Source organism: Ascaphus truei, chromosome 22 (genome assembly GCF_040206685.1).
Source record: "Ascaphus truei isolate aAscTru1 chromosome 22, aAscTru1.hap1, whole genome shotgun sequence".
Classification (NCBI taxonomy): domain Eukaryota; kingdom Metazoa; phylum Chordata; class Amphibia; order Anura; family Ascaphidae; genus Ascaphus; species Ascaphus truei.
Genome location: NC_134504.1, coordinates 8382767 through 8404740, shown reverse-complemented (window position 1 = coordinate 8404740; position 21974 = coordinate 8382767). Strand labels below are relative to the sequence as shown.

The 21974-nt window shown below is 40.6% G+C and overlaps 1 protein-coding gene across 3 annotated transcripts in view; it reads right to left on the bottom strand.

Annotated features, from left to right (window-relative positions):
* CA10 (carbonic anhydrase 10) overlaps positions 1-21974 on the bottom strand; it is a 107541-nt gene that overhangs the window by 38273 nt on the left and 47294 nt on the right. Inside the window, exons 3-4 of one of the 3 annotated variants that reach the window (XM_075579857.1) lie at positions 17083-17157; positions 231-373 (exon numbers count right to left, since the gene is read on the bottom strand). In XM_075579857.1, the coding sequence (XP_075435972.1) occupies positions 231-373; positions 17083-17157 (218 nt within the window). The remainder of the gene's footprint in view (positions 1-230; positions 374-17082; positions 17158-21974) is intronic. The other 2 variants (XM_075579860.1, XM_075579859.1) reach the window with 2 other exon arrangements.

The window sequence follows — 21974 nt, the reverse complement described above, 5'->3', positions numbered from 1 at the left end:
ATTGCTGAAACAATGGGTACAGTACACCTCCATTACTGTGCATTCTACATCTAAAGTATGCCTGGCAATATTAACTCGAACAGGGGTAAATATTTAACATAAAATGCATACAGTATGTAAAATGTCAATATTAAAAGTATTTGATTTATTTCCGAAAATACAGCACGATTTAAATATATATATATATATATATATATATATATAAAAAATAATAATAATAATAATCTTACCTTCCGTCCACCTGTGTTAATGCGGAGAGAACTTAAGAAAGGATCAAAAATCATATGGCTGGTTTCTATATTGACAGGGGACTGTCGTTTTCCAACAGCACAAAGATTCCAGGCTGAATTTACCAATCCCCAGAAGGAAGGCACTGCCACAAAGAACGGGAAACATTACGTGAGCATTTAATAAAAAGTGCATAAATATCTTACAATTTAGAACTTTATGAAAAAAAAAAATAAATGAATGTGTCAAATCATTCTAAAGGGTTCGTACAATTAAAAAATTAACTGCACATACTTTTTCTCTCTTGCTGGGTTACTAGTAAGTTTAATTGTATATAGAAAGTACTTTGCTTAGTGATCAGTGTTGTTCAGAAATCTTACATTTGAAGTTTCAGCTGGCAAAATGATTCATTAATTGTGGATCATTAACAGTGAACGAAATATCTGAAAATAAAATAGAAAGATTTGATCACACAATAGGGTTTGTTCTTTCATTTTGTAGCATTTTGATCAGTTTTAGGTTCCTCAATTTTTAATGGACTTTTTGGTAGGTGATATTACATAGTCCAGATTCGTTCGCAATTTGTTTTATGTATATAAGATATTGTAAGTATTGTGATCTGATAAGTGAAAACTTTAACAAAAGCAAGAGAATGCTACTCCGAAAGGATTTGAATATGGTGGTGACTTCTCCTGTCACTACTTGCTTTCATTTTAAGAAAGGGATGATATAGCATCACTAGTGATGAGGTCCAACCCAGCAAGAGGTTCAAAAGTCGACATCCAAGTTAACAAAAGAGTTGTTTCCAACAGGCAAGATCCACGAGACCCAACCACAGAAGAGTTGAGTCTATGGCACAAGATCAACATTTTTTGCCACCTGTACGTGAGGTTAAAAATTCTGAACCCAAACCAAACTGCAGAAGATTATCTAGAGTGGATACCTCCAAATAATATAGCCCCGAAACACCCCACTTTTGTGGACACCAAAAATGTTCAACTCTTTATTGCAGACCATTAGTTGGAAATCACTGTCATCCAAGCCAGGGTATATGTGGAGCAATAGTTGCCGAAAATGTCACGTCAACAAAAACTACAGTTTGATGTCTCCATAAAAATATGATCTTAAAAACAACAAAAATGTAAAAAAAATTACCTAACGGAAGTTCTTAGGCCCATGTTCACTAAATGGTGCTAAGCTTCAGGACGTTTTAAATTCACATTCATTTGAATGGGAGTTACGTTCTTCTAAAGAGTAGCACTCTTTAGGTAATATGGCCCATAGTGTGATATACAGGTAGCCCTCGCTATCCAACGTTTCACTTTACAACGAATGGCATATCCAGCGCAACCCCGGGGCATTTATCCGACGCCGCAATGCGTTATCCGATGCCGGAATGCGTTATCCGACGCCGGAATGCGTTATCCGACTCCTGAATGCGTTATCCTACGCTCACCGCCACTGATTAACATGGGACTCACTTTACAACGGTTTCGCTATCCAACGCTACAGTACTTCCAGAACGGATTCCGTTGGATAACCGAGGTCTGCCTGTACATGCATTAATGTTCACATGGATATGGTTGAAATGCCTTCTTCATGAGTTAGTTTCCTACTCTGTGAGATGTCTGGGGAAGATAGCATGATTTCATCCCCTGAATGGATTACTGCCATGGGGACTGTAACGCAGTCGAAATCCAAGAGATTGATGGTGGGATTGTACAGATGTAGCAGGCCAAGCTGTCCCTTTTTTGAAGTATGGCGGGTGGCATTATTACTATTAAATCCAATGGAAACTGTATGCTGTTCCTGGGTATGACGAGGGGAACAAAGAAGCCAGTTACGCCTGTGTATGCCACACCGAGGATCATAATTGCTAAATGGTGTTATTCATTAAAGAACATTATGGCTTATTACATATGGCCCTAAGGGCTTTCTGCGCCACTACTGGCACTGATTGGTATTAAAGTCATGATGCGAACCATGTCATGATGTCCTGGAAAATTAAAGAACTGCAATATTAACTTAATAGAACGTTACTGCAAACGGGTACACGCAGAACTTATCTACAATGTTTTTTCAGATTCTGTTGTTGTGTGGGGGGGGGGGCGGGGGAGGGTCATGTCTTAATAAACCTTGAACATTTCAAGAAAGCTACACATTGGGATAATTAGGGGTAAAGACATGTGGCAATGTTATTTCTGCAAACACAGCACATCCTGAGACCCCATCACTTCTTTTAACAATGACTGTTCAAAATACCAGTTAACTTTACAATATTGGGACTACAGAAGTTCCTGTAAGTTTACAATAACATAACATTTGTATATACAAATATAGTATTGTAATCCTATTGTCTTTAAAATTTCGCTACATTCCACTTACTGTAGATTGTAAGATCCTCTGAATTTCTCTCATATATATCTATATATCTATATATATAAATGTACATACAACTGTATGCTCATCTGCATGTCTTAGGCAGGTCTGCAACCCTGCCTTTCACCATTATCGCCCAGCACCCAGCACTTCCACTGCAGCAAGGGATTCTGGGAAATGACATGCAAATGAGCACACAGTGCCACTTTTTGCTTCAAAAACCATTTTTAACATGGTTCCCTATAGGCTTAAGATTGCTGCATGGTCACAGCTTTGAGCACAGCCAAGGTTAAGGTGCATAGCCAGATAACCCACCCACAGACAGCTATTTCGACCTTAAGGGGTCTCATCAGTGTGGGGTTGATTAACTGGCTATGCAAAGAAGCTAAAGGATGGGGGTTACCATACATACTGTATATATACTGTATATATAAATGCACTTCTGCATTTTGTTGCCTTTTATGCCAATGCCTGTTCTATAAGGCACTGCATACATTGCTGGCACTGCATATACATTACCGTTGATAAATATGGTAATAAAAAGTATCTATTTAAAATGTAAATTTTTCTTCCCTACAGTATTTAGTTTGTTCTTGCTGTATATACACGTGTGTAGTAAATTCATATGTCTATATACGTACATGATTATTATATCTCAGGTTTTTATGGATTCTTTGAGAGCTCCTTTTTTCCCACATTTTATATCCTTTAACATCTGTTCTCAGTGAATACAATTTTTTTTATTCCTCTTGTTCTTTAATGACGCATTATTAATTATTTACAAGTTCAACTGTTATTACACGTGTTTATGCCGTCTGCCTATACATTTCCGTCTGTTAGGCCTATGCCGGGAAAGGGCTAAAACTGTACTTAATTGATTAATAAGAGACATAAGATTACGTTTGAATTTTGCAGACGAATGAGACAAATACATTACACGAGCCATAGAAGGATTCTCCTCCATGAAAATAGTCACCTCTTGCGTATCCACCCCTGAAGAAATGGTGCTATGTAGACAGCCATACGCTCCCTGATACTTGGGCAAGCCTCGAAAAGCCACCTGTGGTGTCTGCTGCTGTTTATTCCCCAGTAAAAGCAGAGGGGGGGGGGGATTATATATTTTTTACGTCGGAAAACACTTGTAATTTTAGCTTCTGACTGCAAGATAGCCCAGTAAGTACTGTATCTATAGTATGTTCGGTGACTTGTTATCCTCTTGCTATTTAAATATAGATTTTGCAACAATATTTAAAACATCTGTCCTATTTGCACTTACAATAAAAAATATCTTGCAAATTGAAAAAATAATATACAGAAATCATTTAAAGCAGCAATAAATAGCACACCCCCCTCCAATTTTTTTCTTTTTGTCTTATTTCTATTTGTAAAGCATGTGACAATGTATAATTCTACATTCTTACGCAAGATGGTAATCATTTGGTGTTCCTGTAATAAATCTGTAAAAATCCTGATTGTGTGCCTAAGGCTGAGTCCATGGTGACTTCAGCCGTGCGGAGGCGCGCTGAGGCTGAGGGAAAGTGGGTGCTTTCCCTGCCTTTAGTTCGTGCCCCGTCCGAGGGCGTCGGGGGGCGGGCCAGTGACGTCACGGAGCTGGTTCGCCCTCATTCGGCGAACCGCTCACGTGACCGGCCCTGCGCTCCCATGAGCGCTCAAACTAAAAAATTGTTGTTGGCTACGCTTCCGCACGCTTGCGGAAGCATGCGCGAGGACCTGCTAAAGCCGCACTCATTGCATCAGCACGCCCAGTCCCTGCTGGCGCTGAGCGCGCTCATGCTTGGAGAGCGCTCCAAGCATGAGCGCCGGGGACTTACATATATTTCTATATGTAAGTAACCGCCGCAAGCGCCGCCCGATCAGCACGCTCAGCGCTAGCGGGGACGCAGCCGAACATAAGCGCTGCTTCAGTCAGTGTAACTCTGCAGCAAAAATGTATCCTTATACAAAGATAACTGTAACAATAGATAATGTTAACAGCTCAAGCTGCGGGGAATATTGGCATCAAATTATCACAAACAGGAAAGTGTTGCAAGGTTCTTGCACTGCTGGGGATCTGAGCTAAAACCTGCTATAGAAACCAAAGTATGCTTTAAAACTCATTACAATGGCATGACGAGTTCAATCATATATATTTTAAATATAGTAAGAATAATCCAATACTACAAAACTTTTTTATTGAAAACAAAAAAACATAAGATTTTACATGTTTTGCTGACTTAATAGATAATTCTGGCGACATCTCTCCCAATCCTGGTCCCTGTCATATTTCTACATGCTCTCGTCCTCGCCTCTCACACGCGCCTCACCTCCTTGTGGGGTAAACATGTCCAACCTCATCCCCATCAATTTTTTTGTTTCATCTTCCCATCTTACTTTTGGCCATCGCCTTGGTGTTGTATTCTCTCTTGGAATACAGTTGAGTACCATCTTTGTCCAGCGATAGTCACCTCTTCTTGCAATATGTTTGACCCACCGCCATTTTAATTTCTTCCCCCATGTGATGATGTCACAGACGTTCGTTTGGTTTGGAACCCCTCCATTCTATTTCCTGCCTCTTCGGGTAATACCCAGCATGCATCTCTCCATACTTCTTTGCATTGTCTGAAGCTTCTGAATTATCTTTGCATTTTGGTTCCACGTTTCACATCCATACGTGAGCACGGGCAGATAACACTGGTCGAACTTTCTTCTTGAGGCACCGTGGAAGATTCCCCTGAAATATTGTGCATATGTACAGTGTTCGACAAACCTATACATTTGCTCGCCCCGGGCGAGTGGATTTAACCCCCAGGCGAGTAAATATTGGCCCAAGCAGCACACATTTGGTACTAGGTGGCGAGTAGATTTTTTGGTGATTTGTCAACCACTGCATATGTATATGTGTATATGTCTGGGCTCTTGATTAAATGGTCTTTTACGGTAAACAGAGAACGCACAGCGCAATATTGTAACATTCAGGCCTCTGCCTGCTAGATTCCATCCCAGCAGGGACGGAAACGTTAACTGAAACACATTGCGTTACCCAGGCTGAGGCCTGTAAGATTAGTCCCAAGCAGTGGAACTGCAATACTTTGAAATACATTTGAGTTACTCAGCCCTCTAGCCCGTTAGATTCTAATGTGAAGCGCTATGTACGTTAATGGCGCTATATAAATAAAGACATACATACATACATACGTTCTATCCCAGCAGTGGGACTGCAACACTTGCATAGAAATACACCACAAATAACCCTGCTCAATCGAAGCGCTTACTTAGACAGATTTCCCTCTCCAGGGCTGAGCGGCTTATCCGCTTTCCGGCTATACGAAATACAGCACATTTACAATCAGTTACAGAATTCATAAGAAGAAGGGTTTTTGCTACCTTGAAGGGGGTGTCCTCCCCTGACTGGGTGCAGGGAGCAGCGGTGCCCCAGCCTCCAGGTTCTAGGAGAGAGTAAGACAGCAAACCTAACCGCCATAAGCCCCTGGTCCCTAATTATGAGAGCAGGCGAGGGGAATTAAAACAACTGTGAACTCTGGTCTGGATGTCCCATCCACCAGCCTCAGTAACTGGGAAGTTGTGGGATGGATCACATTTACTCTGTGGCGCACACACACACACACACACACACACACACACACACACACACACACACACACACACACACACACACACACACACACACACACACACACACACACGTGTGTGTGACATAGTATATATATATGTATATATATATATGATATATACATACACACATACAATATTTCAAGGGAACCTTCCACAGAGAGGTGTATATATATATATTTTAAGTTATGGTGGGTGAAAAGGGCAATATATATATATATATATTGCCCTTTTCACCCACCATAACTTAAAATGTGATGGTAAACCCTGCAGTCTTGAAAATGCAAAGCCAGCCGTACAACCAACGTCATGCTGATGATACCCATTAAGGTTGAAACATGTCTGTGAATGGTTTCTCTGGCTTTGCATCTGATTCCCATGCTGTGCTTTAAATATAAATATATATATATATCCAATAAAGAATATCTCTTGTGAGCACATTCACATGTCTTAGACAGGTCTGCAACCCTGCCTTTCAACCGCAGCAAGGGATTCTGGGAAATGACATGCAAATGAGCACACCATGTGTTACCTTTTGCCTGGAATATCCATTCATATGGAGCCCATATAAGCAAATTCATCACTGTCACACAGCTTTTAAGCACAGCATGGGACTAGCAAAGCTAGTCAAACCTCTATATATCATCTCATCTTTTGAGGACTAAGTACTGTATATCGGAGGTTCTGTTCTGGCTGACAGATTAAATCTGTCAGTGGTGACATTGGACACCGAGGCTTGAGCCTCATTACTCCAAGATCTCTTGTTGAGTATATTGTCGCACATTTAGAAAGCTTCTTGATCTGTGTTACTTACCACAGTTGAGTTGGTTCCACAGGGTCACTGTATATCATGTTGCCCACCAATGGTGTAAGAGCCCAAAAATGGAATACACAGAAGATGTTAATATAGCTTTTATTATGTGTTAATGTACTGTAGCTCTTATTAGACTTTGCTTGTTTACTTAATCACTTTGCCTCGGGATCCAAGACTTGTAGTTTCAAGCTATGAATAGAGGTCTACAGTAATTATCCTTGCCAAGCCATACCCCATACTGTGCCTCTTAATACATGCAATTGTAAAGCTAATTTTCATTGCTAATAACACTGTTAGCTGTTGTTACCTAGAGTCATATGTAAATGTAAATTAGGCTAACACTGTATGATATTTGTTACAAATGTACTATATGAGCAACCATATACGCTCTGTGGTTATTAACCCTTTAAGTGCAAATTGTGTTTGAAACCTGCGTGAACAAATACACCTTAAAAATGTTGCAGAACACTTACAAGTGTTTCGATGTGCCTAGGAAAAATCGGTATCCTTTTATTCAGCGCAAGTTGAGGTTTTATTGGTGCTTTTTACTACTTTTGATCTGACCAAGATTAGATGTAATAAATATGAACTAGATGAAACATCATTCATATTTACACCTCTTTCTCCAACTATTCGTAATTGTTTAAAAATATATGGCAGAAAGCCATATGTGAAAACATTTGTATATTCATGTTCTATTAAAAAATAAATAAAACGTAGTCCTCTTTGTCAGGGGTCATGGATGAGTGCTCCCTATGTGGTGTCTACAGGTAGTCCTCGCTATCCAAAGTTTCACTTTACGAATGGCATATTCAACACTTTACAATGCAACCCTACGGGCCGTTTTTCGACACCGGAATGCATTATCTGATGCCTGAATGCGTTATCTAACGCTCACCGCCACTGAGTAACATGGGACTCACTTTACAACGGTTTCACAAGCCAACGCTACTTCCAGAACGGATTCCGTTGGATAACCGTGGACCGCCTGTATTTAGCGTTAGCAAAGCGATGGCTGTAATAGGAGACTGTACATATTACCCGCGCTTCTCCCTTTAGAAGTGTGCCGCTGGTAAAAGGATCGGCCTTACATTTATGGAAAACAAAAGAACAATTCCTGTGCTCCTAGCAAATTGGGTTAAAATATAGTAGTGACATATTTACATTTAGAACCTACATCTGTGTAACAAAAGGAGTAATTTGGTTGCATCTTTTCATGAAAACATGATTCAAGCCGCCAACCTTGTCAAGGTAGACTCAGTGTAGGTACCTTCTACCTTGCAGTGGTTGGCGGCTTGAATCATGTTTTCAACCACACGACTCCTTTGTTACACAGATGTAGGTTCTAAATGTAAATATGTCACTAGTATACAGTATTTTAACCCAATTTGGTAGGAGCGCAGGATCTGTTCTTCTGTTTTCTATAATAGGGAGTCGGGCAACGGACATTGTGAGTCCCCACACTGGAGACAGCAGGATAATTAGCTCTAAAAACACCTAGATACACTACAATACCTAAATAAATAGCAAAAATCACGAAAAAGGATCAATAAGAACTATATTCATCTAGAAACATAAAACATGTAACATAAAACACATATATACAAATGGAGTGTTATTTAAAATAGGCTAATGGGAGCCAAATTGCATATAAAGCCAAGGCTGGAGATATATATATATCTCTAGAAGCTAATATTCTCTAAATCCCAAGGATGTCAATCGAATCATAAACAGAAATCCATAACCATAAAGGGGATTATATAGAGATTCAAAAAGATGGACATGCACTCCTCATTACACAAAAGTTGGATTTATTAGCTCTAATAATTCTCTCTCTCTCCCCTCTCTCTCTCTCCCCTCTCTCCTCTCTCTCGCTCTCTCTCTCGCTCCTTTTCTCAGTTTGTAGCACGTAGCACTGCGGCACTGGCCCAGCGTTAGTTCTAATAATTCTAGTAATTTGAGTGTGTGGTACATTTGAAAGCACTCCTCTAGGCACAGACCAAGCTCAGATGGCCATTGGAAGGCAATAGTGCAGGAATATCTCCTCGTTCGTATTTTATAACCTGCCCTGCAGCATTTCTGTGCACATGCTTTGCTTGTGGTTAGAGGGGGAGATTTATGAGAGTTAGGCATTTCAGGCTCTTTATTATTCTTAAAAAGTAGAGCATAAATGCCCAACTGTTGGTACAGGAAACTAACGCCTGTTTTAAATATAACAAGGCTTATGTATTGCTGTTTGTACCATATAAATAGCAATCGATTTGTCCTATGCCATAATGTGCAACGTTTTTGTCCCATGTCATACTTTTTGATGTTTGCATTATAAGGCTGGTACGTTGGGGTTGATCTATCTACACCGCCCAAATAATCAGACAGGGCTCGTTAATGTGAGTGTTGGTACCATGTATTGGAACCGGAGAAGTTGATTTCTCATGCATTGTGGTGTGAACATGCACATGGTTGTTTATCGGTGTATTTAACGGACAGCAGTACTGTATATTGCCGCACGGTGTAGACGTTTCATTACCCTTCTGCTTTTTTGCTACCAGCTGCTTTGGAAATTGTTTTCTGGTTTGCCTAATAGCGCTATGGGAGAGTACAAGAACAGCCGGGCACACGGACCATGCAAAGGGAATATTTAATTTAGCCAAGAAAACCAACGGTCCAACTGCCACGCAGCCTTTGTGAATGCGAGGGCTATGCAACATAATATTAAACTCAGGATATATACCTTAGCAATCACCTACCTATGAAAACTTCCAGTAGAAGGTAGGTGCCAGAGAGGTGAGAAAGGGCAGGTCCATTACTGAAAAGAGAAACGATCTCCTGTCAAGGAAACATTTTAGATTTTGATGTTCATAAATCTAAAATGTTTCCTTGACAGGAGATCATTTCTCTTTTCAATGATGAACCTGCCCTTTCTCACCTCTGTGGCACCTGCCTTCTCCTGGAAGTTTTAATCATGATCTTGGTTGAATGGTTATTCCGTTGCAAACTCCGTTGTGGTCTATGAGGTGGTGTCACTGAAATGTGAAAACCTTAGCAATATATGAAATCCTTTCCCACTTATCACACCAGGGAAAAGTGGAGTAGCTAATGGGTGAGAAAATGAGCAGGACGTAATGCTGCTTTTTTGTTTTTTACTATGCTCATTGCCAATGTGAGACCCCAGAATTTTTTTAAAGGGCTACAAAGTATATAATATAAACATAAAACGACACTCCCATACCCCTGTTGGCCACCTTAGTAGATAGTAAAGCATATCCCTAGCACTTCCAAATGTGGCTAATAGGGATATTGCCCATAGAGAAGTATTTTCACAAAATATACATTACAATAATTAATAACCAAATAAAACTCTAGTTTTTTAATCCATTGATTGTCACTGTGGCAACCTAAGCCCTTAATGGGCTTAGGCAATCAATGTACTGTACACACTAAATAAATAAAGGTATTACTTACCCCTGCTGGAATGAAGGCCGTCCTCCTCATCCTCAGGGGCACCAGCAGATAATTCAAATAAAGGACTGATGCTCCAACATAAAAAAAAAAACAATCCTGTCCCGATGGCCAATTAAACATAAAATCCCCCCAAAATTAGCTAATTCCCTGGTCTGAGTGACTGCAGCGCTCTGCTTTCACTGCGGGAGGGCTTACCCGGAGAGCTGTGGGAGATATCTCTCGCTCTTAGTAGATCTGGGCTACTGAGTCCCTGCCATTCCACAAGTAGATACATAATATCTGGTACCTTTATTCCGCAATACTTATCCATACTATAGCTTGTAAGTCCTCATATCTTACCTTACAGCTGGCTCGATTTCGGTTCTAATGGTTCTGGTTGTCTCCGCATCGGCGATGTACACTATCCTTTACGGTTTCGAAACTATTGGACTCTCTGCCCCATTTCTATATCGATCCGGCCACCGGAGAAGATTCTTGACGTGACGCGACGCGAGTTGGAGTGACGTCATCACCCGGAAGTGCTGGTGCGGTGGGGAGAAGGAGAGAGACCAGCCGTCGCGAGGACCGCGGGATACGGCCGTTCCCCAGTGAGCCACTTGTGGCTGGACACTGTTCACCTTCACCGGGGACATTTAAAGGACTCCATACTTACCCATTCTGAATCTGGGACTTACTTACCAACTCCAGTGCCAGTAGATGACTGCTGATCCGGTCCACAGTGTGGTGCAAGGTCCCTGCTAAAGACATCTGATCCGGGTCGCATTGCTGGTGGATGGGTAACATATCCCATAAATGTCTAACTGATTTTTTATTGATGTACGCACAATAATTACCTTATTAATTTGTTGTTTTAATATATCTTTAATGCACTATGAGCGTTGTGCGCTGTGTCTTTTGTGTTTTTGTCTAACGTTCTAGGGGGTGCCCTGAGCCATCCCCGGTACCACAGCTGCAGACGCTCCATTCTGAATATTAGGTCACGTAATATACCTTTAATATCACTGTATTATCACTTCACGTGTTTGGTATTGTTTAATAGTTGCGCACTTCCTGTTCACTTTTGTCTCTAACACCAACACCCACCACATCATATACTGTATATTTGTTTCAAAAGGAGTACTTTGTTGCGACATACTACACCATATATTTTCTTTTGCATTTATTTCTCATATCAATCCACTGTGCCCTAAGAATGTCCATTTCTGTTCTTTGTGATTCTTCATTTGGATTTTCTTGTGAGATTCTTAGGATCTTCCGGCTGAAACCTGGTTAAACCACCACGTCTGAGAATACTGTATATAAGTTTAAAATATATATATTTTATTTATTTTTCCACTTCATCACTACTTATCAGAGTGTCACCTGGATCCCCCTTTTGCCTCAGTCACTTTTGCATCCTCAAAGTTGAGTTTGATTTTCTACATGTGCATCATTTTTTGGATCATCTTGCTGTTGATTTTTTGCTCCTTATTGTTGAAGAACCACAAGGATGACAGAAACACTGTGTGTACTGTATGCAGTGTATACCATATGTGCAGTAGTGTGGTTTCAGAATTAAGATTTTTCTGTTTTTTTTCCCCTTAACCTCAGACACAATGGAAGGTGATACACTTTGACACCATGTCACAATAGACATCCAATTGCATTTCCCGAGTGACCTCAGAAAGAATGTTTTTATGCACCGCTTCAAGCCAATGTGAAGCGACCAACTCTTGACACCTTATCACAGTAGACCTGCAGTGACATTCTTAATCTGTAACACTGGATTGGCTATATTAAGGGACCAGAAATTTGCAGTATCATAAAGCAGAGAAGCTTAATACAGATCATCCCAATTACGTTTAATTGCACATCGTCCTCGGCTGCTTTAGTGATGGATAAGTCAATCTTCTACGGACACAAGAACGTTGTCTAAGCTGTACCAGTAATAGCATTTAGGAACCTAAGAGAAGAAAGGATCCTTGGGCAACTGGCAGTGGTCCTGTTACCAAAACATCCAATCTATGATTGCTACAGATATAGCGTCATTTACGTTCAACCGTTGCGCTAAGGTGCGGCATGAGCTCTGTGTTGTCCGCACCTCGCCCGTGGTCTTGCCGCACTGAGCCGCACGGACCTCATCTGTGGTCAGACAGAATTATTATCTGTGTTGTTGCAGTTCAGTGCACGGCCGCCAGGTGGTGCACTAATTATCTTCCCCTGTGATACTCTGAATGCAACAGTTCGGTAGTAACCTCGCAGGTATCTGAGTACAAGATAACATTTACACATATCTCTTTGTCTTATAACCGTGTACATCTCTGCTGATGCAGTTTCACACATTATTAAAAACCACTATGCATTCATTTAATCTGACTCATAACTTTTGTACTGTGCATGGCATGGGACTTGTCGCTTTCTCCATGCCACACAAGACCAGCTTGCCGTTATGCCGATTATGATATATTGTGCAATTCTAGTCGGGACAGGTAAGCATGCGTCTGTATCTGAGATCCATCAGTACATCGTTGACAAGTATCCAGTCTACGCAAAAACACCAAACCAAAAAGACGGGAAGAATTCTATTCAACACAACTTAGGCATTAATGATTGCCTTATTAGAACACTGTGCTTTGGCAAGAGGGGTGTGGGCTGGGCACTGCCCACATCATGGACAGGTACTGTATGTTCGAAGATGGCCACTTTCAAAAGAGAAAGAGATTGAATAAAAAACCTTCCAGAACCAATCCCTCAAATATGCCTCCACCTGCGCACCTGCTCCAACTTGAGTACCTGCTTCCACCCGAGTACCTGCTCCAACCTGAATGCCTACCCCAATACGATTACTAGTATGGGCTAACTAACTCTGAAACTAGATAAACCTACATCCCAACAACCTGCCTCCACTGAATACCTGCCTCCACCTGAGTACCTGGTCCAACCTGAGTATCTGTCTCCACTCAAGTGACTTCAAAGTGAGGGGAGCGCAGGAGGTTCACAGCGTGGATATGAATAAATAAAACGAATATGCAATAGTGCGACCAATATCACAATGGATCCATGTAAGTGTGTATAAGTCAGTTACACTCACAAATGTCTCCTTAGGAGTATGGCATATCAGACATACAGCCTTTCTCTGATGGGAGCAGTGATCGTAAGTCACAGTGTGTGACTCTTATGAGATGATGCAGTGGTCTTCCCGTTTGTCACAAAATGAAGGAAAAAACCCCTCAAATAGTGTAGTTTGTCTAAAACTGTATGACAAGATGACAAAAAGTGTGGAACTGCACTCAAATTTCGCATGAGAATAATGTGCGTAGACAGAATTGTAGGTCCATGGCGTCTCCTGTTGCCGATATCTGCCGGTATGTGTATCACTTCCGCATTCCTACGTCACTTCCGGTGACGTCTCAACTGAGGGTGGAAGCAGCTTGACTCGGCTGGTCCGGTTGCCAGAACTCTGTTCCCTCGTTCTCTGTGCAAATTCACCAGATTCTATGTGTTTTTCCGGAGCTTCTTCAGGAATCGTATCATGTCTCATCTTATCATGGTATACAAATGCTTCTACAATAATCAATCAATCAAATTAAATGTATATAAAAAAATTGCCATTGGGTCAATGTAAAACTCAAATGCTCTCATAATTTAGAAGTAATATCGCTCTAAACATAGCGACATTCCCAAAACTTATAAAGGACTTATGATATGTAAATTAAATGATGCATCACATTGTGGAATCGAGATTTTGCATAGACATGCTATAGAGGTTTTTTTGAGCTGCTTAACATTTATTATTACACAAGATTGACATGTTATTGGTGGTGTTTTAACTATTTTTGCACTCGTCACAATTTTGTTCTGCTGTGTTCTAATATCTGTTCACTTCACCGTATATTTATTGTCCATTCACTTTCACATTTGTTCTTTTCCACTGATTGCACTTTATTCAAGTGTTTGCACTAGAATTTTAGATTCTTTATCCACATGGTTTCATAGACCATGCCTGATCCTACATTAAAAGACCCACATTTGTGTTCCATTGACCACGCATGTACCTAAATGAAAAGATCCTGGATATGTGTTCCATAGACCACGTATGCACCTACATAAAAAGACCTGTATATGTGTTTCATCGACTACTCCTGAGCCTACATTAAAAGATCGTAAAGTGCGTTCCATAGACAACGCATGTGCTTATTGTACTTTAAGCATTTATTATTTCTTGTTTATTAATTGGGTACAGTAAATAATCTCACAATTAATTTTACAGAATGCAAGCCATCAAATTGACAACCAGAAGAAGATGTTGATTAAAGTCTAAAAAAAACCTATTACAATTTTCAACTTTTTTAATACTGTATCAATATTCTATTTTGTTCATAATGGGCACAAAGAGATATACAGTATACAGTTTACATTATAAATACACTGTAATATTTTCAACTTTTTATATATTTTAATTGTAGTGGGCACATAGGGACATATACATTACTACACAGTAATATGGGGAGTTTCACTGAATCAAAAAGTGGCAACCAAAAAGCATAGTCAATTCAATGCACAGTGACTTGTTGTAATACAGGAGATTCTAATATTTTAATCCGTGTGGCCACTTTGAGACATACTGTATACATTATTATACTTTTATACTACTGTATGGATGTTTCACAGAAATAAAAACTTTATAACCACAAAACATTGTGAAAACAAAGTGATTAGTTTCTTCAGTAATATGTACAGTCATTCAATGTTCACATTAGTGATGTGGGATTTGGCCACACTATGGCCTGGATGGATGCATAGAAAAAGCAGTCCCCTCCTCCCCCACTTCAAGCAAGTGGGACTTCAGGCATGCTAAAAGCTTAGCACTCTTTAGTGAGCCTGGACCCAAGTGTTATTGTATATTTGAAAATTCTTAGGTCACTTCTTCTGAAAATGTAGTCTGGCTGATTAAAACCTCTTGCAAAAATTCATTACCTAGCAGCAACACTTCGGACTGAGATTGTGAGTTGATAGCACATACTGTGTATTTATTCTGTAAAGACAAATATATATTCTACATAGTGTATAGATAAATGCTGTATTTACTATACACTGGCGACACACTTTATTCGAGCTCGGCTAGTCCCACGAATTCGGGTATACCCGGGTGTATTGAGGTTTGTGACTGTTTTCTGCCCGAGTTCATTGGGTTATTTTCCAGGCAGGGATTGAAGCATTTTATTCCCGCTGGCTGCAATACTGCACAGTATATATATATATATATATACTGCATTACAATTCATGAATTTATGCCATCTGGTAGACACACGAAGCATTGCAGCCTATTAAATCCTAATCATTATCATTTAACAGATCAGCCGCCCGTCAGCCAGGCATGAACCCAGGCTGGGAAGGCAAATGCAACGGGGCTTGTCAGAGGTGAGGAGCGGCGCATTCCAGGTATCTGCCAGGTACATACTGGGTATTTGCTCGAATAAAGTGTGTCGGTGCAGTATGTCAATTCACCATATTCACCAAAGGGATGTTATTGCATGCAGTGAATTTTTACTATAATTTACTGTAGTTTCTAACCCATCATATCACACGGTCACTATGGAAAGTTCAATGCACATGTGCATCCTTTCCCCCCCCCCCCCCCCCCGGAATACTGTACACCATCGGATACTCACAGCAATAGCCACAGATCTACTGTCAGTCCACACTAGCATAATCTATCAGCAACTATGAAAACTACAGAGGCTGCAAGATAGCACTGGGTCAGACGCAGCAACGGTTTAACTCATTGCAGCAGGAAATTGCTTTTCTGCCCATGGTCACAGGAAAAGTACGCCTGGCTGTGTCTGTGAGATGGATACAGTTCAAGTTGACCTCCTATATTCTGTGACATCATCCCTAAATTCGGACGCCCCCTTCCTACTGTGACCAGGATACTGTAATCAGTATTGTCTGTATTATCCTGAAATAACATGCAAATGAGCCTAGCAACATTGTGCTATTATTGCATATAATTAGCTTTGAGGCATAGGATACCATATGAAGCCAGGGAACATAAAGTTATTTGGAGTTCTAGGTAACGTCCTGTTATATTTCCTGATTTATTGGAATTTAGAGCATGTAGTCCTGAGTTATTATTTAATGCAGTGCCTCTATAATTGTCTTTTAATTAGAGCTGTGTATATAATCCAATAAAGCTGTGTGTGTGTGTGTGTGTGTGTGTGTATATATTTATATATATTTATAATGTCAATCTTGTTTCTACTCTGGGTCTTTTATGGATATTGCTGCTTTAAATTGGGAAATACTGTTAGAATTGCTGTGAGAAATAGAATATTCAATATGTAGTTCACATTATCAAAAGTATATGTTGCTTACACTAACCAGAGTAAACAAAGAAAAAGTTATATTAATTGATTTTGTAGCTGCTCTATTTGCTCCCACTACAAATCAGTTTAATAAAATCCATGTACCTTTTCGTTCTCGGGTTGATTCAATTATAATTAGCCAACTAAACATGGAAATGATACAACTGCAAATATGATAAAAATGATATCACAAAGAAATATATATGTTTTAGAACTGTATCATACCTGGAACAAAACTGCCCTGGACAACCTCTTTATAAGCCCACCAACCTTCATGGATTTTTGGTGAATTCTGTTGTGCTGGAAAAAAAAAAGAGAAAAATGTATGTTTTATTTGCAAACATTTTCCACTGCGACCACCTGCCTGCTCGCCCCCCCCCCGACGTCATGTTGCCATGGCGATGCATACCCAGAAGCCACCGGAGACAAGGTAAATGAATTTACAGAGGCCTCGAGTGTTCCCCCGGCCTGTAAGCGCTGCTCCCCAACCCCAGAAAATCTCGCACGCCCCAGTTTGCGCACCCCTGCAATAAATTGCAAGGAATTATAATACAATACGTTTAAAAAACAAACAAACAAAAAAAAGCACAGTTTATGCCTGGATAATTAAAATTACCCATTATTCAAACATGATCTACTGTAGTTTTGATGCCTGCTCCATTTGCAAAAGTATTTTGACTTCCTCAATATAAATGTGTTGAAGGAAACCAATTAGATTGGTAAATTATTTACAAAATGTTTTTTTTTTCGGGATAAGATGTGTAGCCCCTTTAAGTTAAAAAAACAAGTCCCTCTCAAATATTGGTAGTTTGCCCCTTTTGGGGTTTCTCATCTTCAGCTTATTATTTCAGTATTGTGAGGCTAACAGTAGGACACAAACTTAAGACAGAATAATTTTGAGTAAAACATAAACAAACACACACTTTCAGGTTATAATATACATAGCAAGGGAGGCTCCATTTTCCATAGGGTTTCCAGCAGTTTCTCTCTTTGCTGACACCACTGAGCTTGATTCATTGTAAGGTATCCTAGGCCTTCACTCAAACTTTTTCTTACTGACCACACTTATTTATAATATAATAAATGAGCAAATAGTATCAACAGTTTCTTACATTGTTTACGTGTATGTTTCATTTTTACAAGTTACATTGAAAACGTATTTGCATCTGTTACAACCAAAAAACCCCATTTGTCATTTTTTTAAAATTGTGTACAGTGATTTGAAAATGATATTATTTTTCATCCCCACTGCTTTGCCTACATGGAATCTCACAGGTTGGCTGTGAACACGACTCCCGCATGTGATAGAGACTCTAGAGAATGAAATAGGCAGCACAGGGAAGCTCAGAAAAACACTCATTTGGCTGCGTTCCCACTAACTATGAGGCGTGTGCTGTGCGATCAAGCCCCGCCCCTCCCCCAGTAACCTCCGGTCCCAGTTCCTACCTTGTCGCGCACCTTTCCCCAGCGGTGCGCGACAGGTTTTCTGGCAGGCAGGGGAATTTGAGTTTAGTGTTTGCGACGGAGGCGTGGCCATGCCCCCCACCGGCGGTTCAGCCAATGAGGGCGAACCAGCCGCGGGACGTCATGGCCACGCCCCAGCAAACCCACCGCCACGCCCCCTCCCGTCGCAAACCTTCCCTCAGACCGCAGATCGCGGTGCAGCGCTGTGCACGCGCCGCCCTCCCCCCCCCCCCGCCGGGTGCGCGTTCCACAGTGACGACTGGGGACTCAGCCTTACAAACAAGAAGGCTTGTATATCTTTGCATTTTTATGCAAGATATTAGCAAAATATCAACATGAAGTAATTCCCTGGCTGAAATAAAACATACCATACATTCTAAAGAAGTAACTATAAAACTATGAATAACTATTCATTTTTGTGAAGTCTTTTTACAGGTAGATAGACAGAATGGTAAAGCAACACGTAGGTACAGATGTAGGAGAAGGAGGCGGCTCAGTGAGTAAAGACACTTACTTACTGGCACTGAGTTTGAAGCAGGGGAACCTGGATCAATTCCTGGTGTCGGCTTCTTGTGACCTTGGGCAAGTCACTTTATCTCTCTGTGACCCAGGCACCAAAAACATAGATTGTAAGCTCCATGGGGCAGGGATCTGTGCCTGCAAAATGGCTATGTAAAACTAGCAGCGCTATACAAGAACATGCTATTATTATACAGTGGCTTGACAGAGATCAGATACAGTTCTGCTGTAGTAGAACAAAATCACGTGTTACTGTCCATATGTAGCAAGTTATTTTGCTGCCCAAACTATTGTTTCTAGAAATAATTGTGAGCCTTATTTTGATGTGTGTGTGGGGGGGTGGGGGAGGGGTGGAGGGGGAGTGTGGAGGGGGAGGGGTGGAGAGGGGGAGGGGTGGAGAGGGGGAGGGGTGGAGGGGGAGAAGGGGAGGGGGAGAAGGGGAGGGGGAGGTGGGGAGGGATGGGGGCGGCGGTGGTGTATAGTTTTAGTCCCCCTTAACCTTAAAAAACAATGCTATCTGCTTTAACCTTTTCAAAAGCCATACCCTTATTTATAAACTGGTTATTTATGTTAATTTGATATCATATCACTCAAGGGCTATTTGTTTTTAATTTCCTTCCATTGAAACCCCCATGACCATAGACACCGTTGGTTCAAATCCTCACGGCCTTTTATTAATCATAACAATTAACCAAACCCAACATCCCTGGACCCGGTCAGCAAGTACTGTAGCCCGAAACCTGTGAACCCGATCTCGACCCAGTGATTACTCTTTGTTGAAAAGCCTCTGTGGTTCCTTTTAGGAGGACAACCTCCGGCTTGCTACATCATGTGGTCCGGCCCCAAGACTACCTCCTTCGAACTCCATCAACACTCCTAATAGCGACCTGGGCAAAGCTGACCAGTCTGCATCCCTCCCGCTATTACAAACATAACACCAATAACCAAACCAATTAAATATCATCTTTCCATATTTCTTTTCCAATTTTTTCTTTTATATTTACAATAATATTTTTTTTACAGTAAACAAAATACACATAAATACATTAATACCATAACATCTCATTTCCCCTCCCCACCTCCAAAAGGGGGTGGGTAGGCAGGAAGCTTCTTTTAAGTGTGGATGACGGCAAAATGTCTCTTAAATAACCTGACCACTCCCTCCTCCTCCTCCTCATCCTCCTCCACCCTTCCTCTCTTATCCTCTTCACCTCTGGGACCCTCAGATCAAAGGTCATATCACCCCATACCTTCTGGTCAGGCTTTTAAAAAAAAAATTAAACTTGTTAAAATAATACCAAATGTTAGCCCTAAGTATATTGCAATTCCATTATACAGTATGCTGCTTGGAGTCTGTGCACCTTAAAACTTGGGTTGCCCAACGAATAACCTCCTTATCTGAAACAAATTAAACTGCGAAACAACTATTGAAACTCATTTAATCTGATGCTAATCCTTTAAATTAGGATTTTATTTTGTTTAGACAACTGTTTACAATCATTAAAAATGCCAGCCAGAAAACTTAGTTTCCTTTCAAAATAAAACATTTCTCTAAAGCATTCACAACAAAATTCCACTGAGTCACCTATTTAAACAAATCAAAATTAATCTGCGGGAGCTTACTTCTATATCAAAACAGATGTGCTAGATTGTACAAATGTTTCCTCTTATCTGCTTCTTGATCCCTGATTTGTGTTTGATTCTTGCACATGCTAAAGAGATGTAGAGGCTTAAACAGCAAGCTGACAAATAAATACAAATGAAGATGCAGTGAAATCTCATTGTGAATGTGGTATGTTTGTTAATGTTAATAGATTTCATAAGCACGGAGGCCCAGATCCTCAGAGCTCCCTTATTGACTTAAGTTAACGTATCTTTAAATGCTAACGTTATCTTCAAAACTCACTAATACAGGCGCTGTTTTCAGTTATAACGGGCCCTTGCGTTACTCATGTAACTCCTGTGTCTGCCCAGCAATAAGAGAACACTGACCCCTAGCAGGTTATAGCGATGGCCGCAAGGAAAACGAGTTTGCAACAATGGCTACATACCCCTCCCCCATCTTTAAAGCTATGGAAGGAAAAAAATGTTTAGTCTATTTACACTTGACTGGATCGAAGCCATGGCAGAAAAAGGTAAGGAAACAGAGAGGTTTTTTCTAAACCTGGGAACACCTCATTGCCCCACAAGCAGATGTGACAAAGTTACAAATCCAAGAACATTTTCGGCACCCAACATGGTTTGCAACACGCACGTTAACCACAAATCCCCCAATAAGAGCCTAAGTATTACACTATCTCAATAACCAGAAACATGCAGGTGGGAAGGACCATTGTCGTTACTATAATATCTAAATATCTAAACAGATATTGTTTTCAAATATCAGACAGCTGTATATGGGATGAAGAAGTGGTGGTGAAGAGCATATCCCTTATAGCAGATGTGCACAAACTGGGGGTGTGTGCCCCCCAGGGGGCGCCCGAGACTTTACTCGCTAAATCCCCAAGAAGGGTTTACAGTCTCACACTCATCCGGCTGTGCAGGATTATACCTGTATCTGTAGTTCAAATACATACACACATGAGCCTAAATGTGATGACACGCATATGCGTTTCAACAAGGTTCCAATTAGACATAAACGCATGCGCCTAAATGTGATGACACGCATACGCGTTTAAACAAGGTTCCAAGTAGACATACACGCATGCGCGGAAAAAATATTCTACATTCGGAAGAAGAAGCGACGTTGTATTTTTGTATTACTCCTTTTCCCTTTATCATCCTGTACAAATACAACACTTAATTCGTACAAAATACTTTTGTTATGTGTGCTCATATTTTTAATCTTCTACAGTTAGAGGATTTGTGTATGGCTAAGGAGCCTCAGAAAGGACTTCTTTCCCATGTACACTATACAGTATGAACTAGTAATGTTAATATTAAAATTACAATGACAGTACACACACTTGCAGAACTGTACAGCAATAAAAGACAGGTTTACTGTAATTGCTATTAGGTTTTTAAGACAACAACTCACGATCGCCCACTTGAGTTTGTCGATGGTATTGCAGACAACGCTAAAATGCCATTTTCTGCACTCGATAAAAACATGAGTCAACATGCTTCTTAAGGCA